The sequence below is a fragment of the Lolium rigidum genome, chromosome 2, assembly GCF_022539505.1.
Source record: "Lolium rigidum isolate FL_2022 chromosome 2, APGP_CSIRO_Lrig_0.1, whole genome shotgun sequence".
Lineage (NCBI taxonomy): Eukaryota > Viridiplantae > Streptophyta > Magnoliopsida > Poales > Poaceae > Lolium > Lolium rigidum.
Genome location: NC_061509.1, coordinates 223,760,124 through 223,772,234, shown reverse-complemented (window position 1 = coordinate 223,772,234; position 12,111 = coordinate 223,760,124). Strand labels below are relative to the sequence as shown.

The 12,111-nt window shown below is 52.6% G+C and overlaps 1 protein-coding gene across 1 annotated transcript; it reads right to left on the bottom strand.

Annotated features, from left to right (window-relative positions):
* Positions 1–3,216: 3,216 nt before the first annotated feature.
* Positions 3,217–3,862, bottom strand: LOC124688214 (basic leucine zipper 43-like). Its single transcript, XM_047221924.1, has one exon. The coding sequence runs from the start codon at positions 3,828–3,830 to the stop codon at positions 3,279–3,281; it is 552 nt and encodes a 183-aa protein (XP_047077880.1). The 5' UTR covers positions 3,831–3,862; the 3' UTR covers positions 3,217–3,278.
* Positions 3,863–12,111: the final 8,249 nt, after the last annotated feature.

Sequence of the window (12,111 nt, the reverse complement as noted above, 5' to 3'; positions counted from 1 at the left end):
TGATGATGGTGGAGATGATGATGATGGTGATGGAGATGATGTCCAGCTCGATGGCGGTGACGATGGCGTCGATTTCCCCCTCCGGGAGGGAATTTCCCGGCGGATTCCCGCCCGCCGGAGAGCTCTTTTCTCTCCGGTGTTCTCCGCCCCGCGAGGCGGCTGTAACCCTTCGTGAGGATTCCTCTCGTGGCTTAGGTCTTCGGGACGAAGGGTTTCGCGAAGAAAAGGAGGCGAAAGGGGCCGAGGGGCCTCCACACCACATGGTGGCGCGGCCGGAGCCATGGGCCGCGCCACCCTATGGTGTGGGCCCACCCCGGGTCCAGCTGGCTCCCCTTCCGGCTTCCTCCGTCATCCGGAAAAATAGGAGTTTCCGTAAAACTTCCTTCCACAATTGATCTTCCGAAATATCGCATCCTGACGGTGCTTTTTCCAGCGAGAATCCCGGCTCCGGTGCTCGATCTCCAAATAATCATGAAACATGCAAAATAGATGAAATAACATAAGTATTGTGTCCCAATATGAAATATATCAATGAATAACAGCAAATTATGATATAAAATAGTGATGCAAATTGGACGTATCAGCGATGAGGGCAACGACTGGCCACGCGACGTCCACTCGGCTACGCCGTTGTAAATGTGGGTAGTTGGCACCCCTATTTAGTATGTACGCCGTCCACCGCCGCGGTGCCATCCTCTCATCTCCACCACCACCTCCACGCCAGTCTCTCCTCTCCATCTCAAAAATGTCGGGCCGTCTTAAGACGACGTACTCCATGCTTGGCCTCAACGGCTGTGCGCTGCCTGTGGCGCCTCCACCACCACCGCAGCCGGAGCCCGACGTGGACTATAGCTCCGATGATGCAGTGGACCCATGGTTCGCGGTGTGCATGAGGCCTACGTCGCAAACGCGGAACCTAAGGCGGCGGAGGAGGCGGCGCAGTGGGGCGAGCAGCCGCAGGCCCCCGCCGACCCGGAGCAAGCGACGATCCTGGCGTCGTTGAACGCGTAGCGCTTCCGAAGGTTGAAGGAGGAGGAGCTGGAGTTCGTCAACGACGCGAACCTCGAGCATGTCCTCGAGATCTCGCGCCAGCGAGCGGCCATGGAGGAGGCGGGACGCCTCCTCATGGAGGCAGAGCGACAGAAGCTCATCGAGCTGAACGCTCATCGCCACTACGAGGCGTTCGCTCGCGAGCAAGCGAGGCACGCCGAAAACGAGTCTTCTCGGCAAAGGCTGGCAGCGCGGGCATAGCGCCGCCGGCAAGCTCCTGCGACGCCGGACGCCATTCTCCACCGCCAGATGCGCGAAGCAAGGGCCGAGAGGTGGGCAAGGACGTAGGCGGCAAATGCGAAGAATGAGGACGAGGCAGCCCATCGCGCGCCCCAACCGACGACCAGTAGATTAGAGTTAAGTTTAAGTTTTATTTAGGAAGCCTCCGATCTGGAGGTAGTAGTGAAGCCGCCATGCCGGCCGAAGATCGTGGAGGCGAGCAGGCCATCCACGTTGTTGAGCTTGATGAAGAAGGACCGCAGAAGAAGCCGATGCTGGTTGAAGAAGAGCAGATCCAGCTGAGCAGCAGCCTCCTCCTCACCACCGTGATAGGCCAAGAGCCACTACCCTTCCGAGCTGTTCATCATCGACCCGCGATGGCGAGCCAGCCTCCTAGCTAGAACTAGAGCTGAGGAGCACTGCCTACCAACTCCCTTGCCACCAAGGCCTGCCGAGTGGTAAACGGAGATCCAACATTCCAACCTGCTCCCTCGCCGTTGAATCTCTCAAAGCCTCCATGGTCGAAAGATCCACCAGCTCGGCAGCTTCTCTGGAGCAGAAGAGGGCCCAGAAACGCCTTATTGCTGGAGGAGCTGGTGCTGCACCGCTCCGCCCATGGCTCCGACCATCGGAGCTGAAGCAGAGGGAGAAGCACCCCTAGGACGCCGGAGATCTGGCGGAGAAGATCAACGGCGGCGCTCCATCTACGGGGCATACGCCCAGACGCAGGCATGAAGCCCAAAAACCAAAGAAACCTACAAATCTACACCCTAATCTACTCTGGCACCTGCTCCAGACCAATACTCCGGCTAGCTAGCCTGGCGGAGAGGCCGTCGGCGGCCCGGTCAACGGCGGAGGCCTCTCAAGGTTACTGTAGAGGTAGGAGAGCGGTGCGGGGGGATGTGTTCACGGCTACGGAAAAGTTTCTTGATTGTTTGTAAAAAAAGGAGCAATGTATTCAACAGCTTATGTTGTAACTATCTAGTTTTGTTGTTGTAAAAACTTTATTGTAGGACCATTCAACTGTGATCTTTCAAATACAGTTAATTTTGTAAGGTTCATTGCAACTTTATCCTTTCTTTGTGTTAATACTATTACAGACGACCTTACTTTTGGGTAATACTATAATAAACCTCACTAGTCAGCACCAACATTTTCTTTTTCAAAATACTACTCCCTCCATCGCACAATAGAAAGACGTTTTGGGAAGCTATTTTAGCTTATTAAATGGTCTTATATTTTGGCACCGGTGAAGTACATGCCGACATGCGAACAATATCAGTTTGTCTAAACCAATACATGCTAACATTGGTGTCATGACATAGAGGGAAGGTGCAAAAATGGTACCCATCGACTAAAATGAAGTTTAGTTTCTCCAAGCACATCAACGAACTTGTATCCAAGCACACTTAGAACGGCACCCATAAAGAGTACGGTGCTCCCTGTTTGTAGGTTTCTTACATGGAGTTTATTGGTTAGGTTTCATTTGTGTATTAAAATAATTTTGCATAGGCTCAAGCAAGTTAGGAAAAAAGTTTCTTAATTGTTTATTCAAAGAGAAGAGCAATGGATTCAGCGAGCTTATCCCTATCTAGTTACACACCCTACTTATGAATTTATTTTGGTTGTTATAAAAACTTTGTTGTAGGACTATTCAACGGTGACCTTTCAAATATATAGTTAATTTTGTAAGGTTCATTATAACTTTATCCTTTCTTTGTGTTAATACTATAACAGATGATCTTAACTTTGTGTAATACTATAATAGAACTCACCTGTCAGCACCAACATTTTCTTTTTGAGAAGCTGTTTTAGCTTGCTAAAAGGTCTTATATTTCGGCACGTACGGGTGAAGTACATGTGAATAGCACCAGCTTGTCTAAACCAATACATGCTAACATCGGTGTCATGGCATCGAGCGAAGGTGCAAAAATGGTACCCATAGACTAAAATGAAGTTTAGTTTCTCATATTATAACATCTAATAATCTTCTGATCCTGGGCAGCAGCTCATGTGCTAGGACCCATGACATTACCCTCTTCTGTGTTCTCTACAGCTACAGGGAGCTCCTCAAGCTGCTTCTGCAGTCTGGCCTGCTCGTCTCTCAGGTCAGCGTTGTCACGGAGCACGCGATCGCAGTCCCTGATGACATGGTTCAGCTGATCGAGGAGCTGACGGTTGGCGCTGCGGAGGTGCACGACCTGCGCCCAGAGCTCGCTCAGCTGCTTCTGCTTCCTCATGCGCGACCGCCGCGCGGACTCCCTGTTGGAGATCATCCTCCTCTTCCGTCGCTCCTCCGCGAGGCTGTGCTGCTGGTAGTCCTCTGACTCGTCGTCTGAGTTTGATTTGTTTCCGAACGGAAGAAGACCAGCTTCATGGACCAGGTGGGCAACCTGCTGCTGGTAGTAGGAGGATGTGGTCTGAGGAACCAGGAGGTTGTTGCTGTCGTTGTACTGGAAGAGGAAGTCATCTGGAGCTACCTGGTAATGAGGCTTGAAAGAATTAGTTGCACTAGTTGCAGATGATAAGTATGGAAAACTGGCAAGCTCAGCTGGGTACATGCTTGCTTGCGCTATGAAATGGACTAATGGAGGCAGGAATGGCTTGTGAAAGAAACCAATAGGGCAGTGGGGTGAATTTATAGTATGCCTGGAAATGTGTGGGAGCCACACTCAAATTGCCTTTTGTGCTTCTTGGATATGCAGATGCCAGGGAGAGGGGCAGAGCTTGCACACACATTACATGAGATTGAGATTGAGATTGAGGTTGAGATTACCAAAGGTCTTGATGGACATCATGTAATGTTTTATAATTGAGCCAGCTTTTCAAAAGAATGTGCGGGTCCCAGCATTGCCTCCAAAAGGGCGTCCATCGAGACTGACCATTTGTTTTTGCGATCAAATATAAAAGGCCACGAGGTGCAGGGCCGCTTTGTACCATCACTAGCAGCAGGTGCTGAAGCCATTTTGGAGAGATGGTGGTTGGATAACAGTGACAGCCATTTGAGGTCAGTGAATTGGTGAAAGAAAGGGGAAATGGGGTGTAAAGTATAGTGTGTGGCTCGAATGAGCAACACTGTAACATGGACCAGTTACTCTACTGAGTAATCATACATGATCAGGCCATCTTTTCAAAACAGAGCTGTGGTTAAACATGCATGATCTTGTTCCGGCAATCTAGTTTTGAAGGAAAGCTCAAGCAACGGCAGCATCTTTTGGAAAGCAAAATCTGGAAGCTAACCGATTACGGTGTGTTATTTCACTTGGATAAAGAGAACGTGGAACTTCTGCAGTTGGCAAGCTGCCACTAATTTTCTCATCAACTCAAAAAACCATCCACTAGCTAACGGTGCTAGGGCCTCTTATATATTTGAGTGAGTTAGATGACATGGGCTTAGGCGAGTGGTTGAGGTCGCAGTGGCGCACCCTAAGTCCTGTGAGGGATGAGTTACTGGAATTGTCACGCCAAGTCCCGCTTCTACTATATCAATAGTGTTCTAGTTCCTCCTAGACATTGTTTCATTTTTTTTATTTGAGTGAGTTATTCTTGTTGTTTCGTCCTTTCTATCTAACTGTCGGTTGGGTTCTAGAGAACAATATTTCTGACCTCCTGCAGCCTAATATTTTGTCCCCGGGAACACACATTAGTTTTGCTAGGTGTCGGGAGGATAGTCGTCCAGAGAGACAGTTCTAAGAGCATCTCTAACCCAACCCCAATAATTTAGAGGACAAAACGAATCCTTAAAGTAGACTCCTATATTTTTTATCCTCTAAACTTCGGCCACCGGATTCAATCCCCAAAAATTTGGAGGAATAAAAATTTTTCATCATCATTTTTAGATCTCCACACCACATGGCACATATCCATAATATAAACATGCATAAATATAATCCAAAATACATTAAATTGAGCAAGTTAGCTCCAAAAGTGAGACCTTCACCATCTCGACCACCTCTTCCACCATCTCGACCACCCAAAGAGCACCTCGGCCACCATCACTACCACCACCATCACCACCACCACCAACACTCTCTCAGGCCAAGATCCTCGCACGAGCAATGTTCCCATATGCGCTAGCTTTGTCATCCAATGTGCTTGGGTTCATGAACATGATGTTGCGATCAGCATCCTCCCTCTCCTTGGCCAGCTTCTCCCTCTCAAGTGCTAGCCGCTCCTCTTATATCTTCTTCTCTTTCGTCATCTTTTCTTCTTCAAGTCCAATCCTTCGCTCCTCCGCTACCAACTTGGAACACCACTTCTCCTCCTCTAACATTTTGAGCTTATTCCACCTAGCTGGCGATGACTGGCGGTGGTTTTGGGCGGGAGGGGAGAATCCTTACGCCCGCGACGACTGGCGACGATTTTTGGCAGGAGGGTCGGTAGCGAGGCGGGAGGGAAAATTTTAGGAGTCTAGTTCGCAGCCGAGCATATTTGAAAGAGTGGGGAAAGATTGTAGGAGTCACTATCATATATTTGCTCCTCTAACCATATTTGCGGCTTCGGTTAGAGCCACTATCGACCGATAGAGAAGCAAATTTGCTCATCCGGCCGCGGAAAGGACTTCGGTTAGAAATGCTCTAACTGGCCAGATCCATGATGTTGATCTCATCGAATTCCTCAACATAGAACCAATCCATGCCAATCGAACCGAGGTCCGTCTTGAAATAGATAGCTTCTGAAGTTGCTTGGTATTACAACTTCAGCTTTTATATATGGAGAATCTTTGTAACTCAAACTTTTTTTATGAGAATCTTTCCCAACAATCGTGATCATCTTGAAATAGATAGCTTGTGAAGTTGCTTTTTGCTTGGCATGTACACTATACATCTAGTAGTTGGGCATGGTTAAACATGGACATACAGCTGACAGCTCCGAGATCAACATCTTTTAGTTTAGAAAATAAAGATATATTATGCAAGACTAAAATTTAGAAAAGGGATGCAGTAGATCATCGTCAAGCAATTTACATTAGAATATGAAGTTCGCTACACCGTTAACAAAATTCCTGCACGGCGCAGGTTGAAAAGTCTGATGGCTTGAAGAAAAATGCAAATATCCCGTGCATGCTGATTCAGCATGCTTCATGTTTTTTGAGATCAGTGTTGCCAGGTTTTATTATGTTTTCTTTCGCAAAAGAAAATCATTAAGTTTTAGGAATCTAAAACAAATTGGAATGCAACGAAACCTAATAACTTCGAGAACACAGAACAAACACCACTCTCATGGCTCGGGGTCAGGTAAAACTTGCAGCTACGCAAAAAAACAAAGAATCAAGGCTCCGGGAGTTACGGGAGAGGTCGAGCTCAACCAGATTCGATCCGAGATTCATGTCGCCATGAGTACCACCATCTCGTAGTTTGCTAGCGCAGCTAATCCGCTTGTCCGGTCTACGCACGAGGCCGTCGTGTTTGAAAGACCGTGCGATCTTATCCCCGTGCGCTCTTTGGATCCTGAACGCACACACAGACAGAGTGAAGCCAAGGAAAAGCAGGTCATGATCGCAGGAAAAGAAGATGGACGTCCGGTTTCGCTTGGTGTTTCCTCTGCTTTCGCGAATAATTCACTACCTCTCTAGTTAGCAAAGATCCAGACAATCCGACACATACCATCATGCCGTCACCGAGTACAAGGTAACAATGCCGTCGCCGTCTTCCATTTTGTACGTTAGCTAGCAGATATTTACCGATCAGCTAGCACGTCTCGGTTGAACATGTCAGATCCACGCACTGGCGTGGGTAATTAGTTATCCATAATAACACAGTCTGGACAATCATACCAGTGCTGCATCAGTAACGTTCGTGCATGGTGCTGAACTGTTGGTTAGTTTGGCCAGAGCAGTTTTTTATGTTTTGATAAGGAGGTTGAGACCACGAACTCTGAATTGAAAAGATACATACAACATTTATTTTTAATTTTATTTAACGAAGGTCTGACAAGAATATACATGAAAATAATATGACGGGGGCGGGGGGGGGGGGGGGGGCTTCTCCTGTGCCATTGGCCTGGCAGCGGCGGTCGTGCGGGACTTCGGCCTGGGCGGCGGCGGTGGTTTCCAACGGCGCGGTGGGGTTTGGTGGCGCAGGCGGACGGCAGGTGGACGTGGCTGCAGCGTCGACGGGTTCCCGGTAGTTGTAGCCGTCCATGGCAGCAGGGTACGATTCGGGCCTTTGCGGGCCTGTGCGGGTCGCGACGTCAGGGCACGTTGGCGGCGCGTGGAGCTTCGGCTCCGGCGTGCTGCGTGGATATGGCAGCCGTGGTGGTCGGTCGGCATGGGGGAGCCAGCGTGAGCGGTGTCTTCGGACTACGCGATATGCGCTTGGTGGCTCCAGCGGCGACCTTGGCCAGCCTGGGATGGTTGGCGACGTGGGGGCTAGACCTGAATAAAGGCGGCGGTCCTAGAGTCTCTCTTGGGCAAAGATGAAGACTTGCCGGAGGCTTGCCCTGCACGATCTGGCCGGAGTGTTCAGTTCCGGAAGGCGGCGCCGGTGAATGTAACCGTGCTTCTATTGCCTGGAGTTTGCTGGATCGGTGGTATTCGGTCGTGCGCACTCATGCTTTTATTCCGACCGTTTGGTTCTGGAGGGAGCGGCGTGAAGCTCTTTTCTGCGTTGACACCAAGTGACAGATGATCCATGGTGAAGTTAGAAGAAGAGAATATCATGAAGGCTGGATTGGAGGATTGGCTAATGGAGGTTCAAGTCTTTGCACTTTTGTGGGGCTTGCTTGGTGTTCCGGACTTCGCAGCAGTGGTATGTAAGGCGGGGCGACAGCACATGTAAAGTTTGAAGTCTTACCTTTCAGGGTGAAAACTCAAGGTCTGAACTGGTTGTGCCTGGCAATGACCTTGTTGGAGGCATTGTTTTGAGAGTGGGGACTATCTTCAGGGTGAAAACCTAAGACCTTTGGTCGGGCGACGACGGCGCTGGTGCACTGTTTTTTTCTTGGAGGCGTCGCTTTTAGAGAGTCTGTATTTCGGGTGTTGTCACGGTGATGGCTGTATTGTTGTTGCTAGGTCTAGAATGTTGTAGCGGGACTTTTATTTCTTAGTTTTCTTTACTCTTTTTTTTTGGCTGTGTGCATCCGTTCTGCCACTAGGGTGGGGCGTTGTTGCAGAGGCTGGATGTAATTGGTATCTTTTGATATTAATATATTCCCTTTATCAAAAAAATGAAAATAATATGAAATCACCCGCCAACACCTACAAACCCGACAATTGTGGGACATTATTCCATCAGGGTCTTATATGCCCTAAAATACGAACAAATCCCCATCAAATAGGTATCGGAGTCATCTATGAGTCACCTATGATGAACCAGAAGCACGCATCAATTCTAGCAAACCCGCCGCCGCCGGTAGCGCCGTCGGGGCAAAGACCCATGGGGCATGGCGGCGGCGGGGGCCTTTCCTCGCCGACGTGAGGGACGTTGGACGGGCTCTCCCCTCCTCGACGCACGTGGCGGCGGCCGGCGTGGTTGGTGATGGGCGGTGGTGTCTCTTGCGCTGCGGTCCCCCTCCCCTCCCGTAGGCTTCCATCCGCAGCACACCGGCAGGGGCTGGTGGTGGGCGGCGGCCAGGCCCTCGGTCTGCGCCATGCCATCCCCCCCGCCTCTCATCGGTGCGTGGAGGAGACCTCGGGCTTCTTCCGCGTCACGAGGGCGCCCGGGGCAGCAGCCTTGGGTTCGACGGAGGAGGTGGCTCTCTTCTACGCCGGAGAGGGTCGGCCTGCGATTGGTGGTGGTGGATCTTTTGATCTATCACCGCGATCCGGTGGCGAGATGGAGGAGCTTGGAAGCCGGAGATGGTGTCGCCGGTGGAGGGTTGGATTGGCCAGCCCGGGATGGTCGCCGATGTGGGGGTCCGACCTGTATAAAGGCGGCGGTCCTAGGGCCTCTCTTGCGTGAAGAGGAGGACCTACTGAGGCCTGGACTCGTGATCTGGCCGGTGGGTTGAGTTCCGGAAGGTTCCGCCGGCGAGTGCAACAGTGTTTTGCCTGGAGTGTGCTGGATCGGAGGTATTCGGTCGTGCGCACCTATGCTTTTATTTCGACCGATTGGTTCTAGAGGGAGCGGCGCGAAGCTCTTTTTCTGTGTTGACATCAAGTGACTATGGATCCATGATGAAAGTCGAAAGAAGAGAATTTCATGAAGGCCGGAGGGGAGGACTAGCTAAGGGAGGTTGAAGTCTCCGCGCTGTTGAGAGACTTGCTTGGTGTTCCGGGCTTCACAGCAGCGGTATGAAAGTGGGGGCGACAACACAGGTGAAGTGCAGAGTCCTACCTTTCACGGTGAAAACCCAAGGTCTGGCCTTAACTGGCTGTGCATGGCAATGGCCTTGGTGGAGGCATTGTTTTGAGAGCGGGGACTATCTTCAGGGTGAAAACCTAAGATCTTTGATCGGGCGACGACGGTGTTTGAGCACTGTTCCCTTCTTGGAGGTGTCGTTTTTTGGAGAGTCTGTAATTCAGGTGTTGTCTTGGCGGTGGATGTATTGTTGTTGTTAGGCCCGAGATACTGTAGCGGGACTTTTGTTTCTTAGTTTTCTTTTCCTTTTATTGGCCGTGTGCATCCGTAGTGCCATTAGGGTGGTGCGTTGTTGCAGAGGCTGGGTGTATTTGGTATCTTCTTGATATTAATATATTCCCTTTATAAAAAAAAGCAAACCCTAGCATGTACCTCATGCACACGCACCAAAAGCTACACCATGCTGCCGAGACTCACAGTCTGTAGTAAAGACACTCATTGGCACCGTCGCCAACAACAAATCCTCGCACATGGCACCGGCAGGGCCACCAGCTCCACCTCGATGTTGAGCGCTATGAGAGCATCTCCACCGGCGGCCCCGATAGCAATTTGGGAGCCGGGGGCGAAAATGGGCTCGCACCAGCGCGCCCCAAACGGCGCCGGCCAATTTTGGAGCCCAATAGAATCGATGGCAACCCCGTGCCGGCCCCTTCGCCAAGAGCGCGAATCGGGCGCGCCGGCGCCTCGCGGAACGACGATTTTCGCGGGTGGGGGCGCCTTGTCAGCGAGGGGGCGCGGCGGTTTGCATCGGAAACGACGCGGGGAGGTTGGTCATCGGCGTTAATGGCCTCCCGCACGGAAACCAAAACGACGAGGGCGGTGACTGGCCACGCGGCGTGCACCTACCTTACCCATGCGCCTTCAATGCGCGTCCGCCGCCTTCCTTAAAACCACAACAGCGTGCACTCCTCTCTTTTCCCCGCCGCCGTCATCCCTAGCCGTCGTCGTCCTCAACCTCCGCGAGAACCACCACCTGCACGCGAATGCGATGGCGCACAACGACCAGGCCGGCGGCAGCGGCGGCGGCATCCTCCGCTCGACGCAGCTGTCGTACGACGAGGCCGCCGTGTTGTACTGGCACCGCATCCCCGTGCCAGTGCAGTACAAGCTGCCGCACGGCTGGCACGTCTCGAACGGAGGCTTCGCCATGCCGCCACCGCCACCGCCGCCGCGAGGACCACAAACGCTGACCCTCGCTAGGCAACGGCGGTCCGAGATGACGCCGGAGGAGAGGAGCCTCCCGCAGAATGCCCTCGACAGCCTGAACTGGGAACAGCGCTTCGGCGGCGAGCGCGCCGTGGAGCTCACGCGGACAAACAATCCATCGGGCGGCCGCTTCAACACCGTCGGCCGCCGTGCCTAGTGGTACGGCCGCGACGTCGACGCCATGCTCCGCGAGTACGGCTACCGTCCACGCTTCCGCGGGCAACGGGAGCCGGTCTACTTCCCGCAGGCGGCGACCATGGCGCCGACGCCTACCACGCAGGGCGTGCCGACACGGACCGCGGCGTCCGGAACCTCCCGCACTGGATCGTCTGCCGTCGGGCACACGCGCTCGGCCGCGCCCCGCCTCCTTCCGGAGGCGTCGTCATCCGCGACGACGCGGCGCGGCGCGCCTCCTCTCCTCCGGTTCGTCGGACGATGGGGCCGGGCCGCCGCTCCCGCGTCAAGGAGGAGGACGCCTCGCCACCACTTCCGCCGGCGAAGAAGACATGGTGGGAGAAGGAGGCCGAGGCGCATGCAACCCTCCGTGGCGACGGCGACGAGGAAGAGTTCCCCGGCCAGAACTTCATCCTCGGCCGCTCCTTCGACGAAGACTATCGCCACATCGCGATCGACCCGCGGCAGGCGGCGGTGTGGTCCGTTAGGGACCACGACGCTAACTACGTCGACCTCGCCGGACCATCCGAGCTGCCGGCGCCAAAGGAGGGGAAGGCCGACGAGGAGGAGGCCGACGACGCCGACAGCTGGTCCTTCGGGACGTCCAGCGGCGACGACCTGGACTTCAGCGCCTTCGACTCCCCGCGCCACTAGATATTTATTTTTAGTATTTTAGTTTAAATTCTCGTTAAATTTGTACAAATTTCGTTCGAACTACGTATGAATATCGTGTTGCAAATTTGTATTTAAATTTCAAAATCTATCAAGGCCTTCTGTTTGGGGGTGCCGGTGCGGGAGCCGCTCCTCCAAATGGAGGATGTTGTGCCGACGTCTCAAACGAAAATGCTGGCGCGCCTACCGATGCCTATTTAGGAGCTACCGGTGAAGATGCTCTAACAATGGGCATGTTCGATCCGCCCGAGAACTGCCTCGAGGAGGCGCCACCACCTAGATTTTGCATTTTTTATTGGGATCATCTGCTACAAGGCAGCTCCGTCCCTGGTCGAAGCAGAGGAGTCCACTTCGCTGCCTAAACGACACCCGGGCAACACACGCGCCGAGCCAAGGCACCCACTCGAAGGTCCCCGGCGGGCTTTGTCATCGGACGATTTCGACTGGGCTAAACCTGGTTTGCTGCTCTCAGCTAATATGAGTCTCTGAT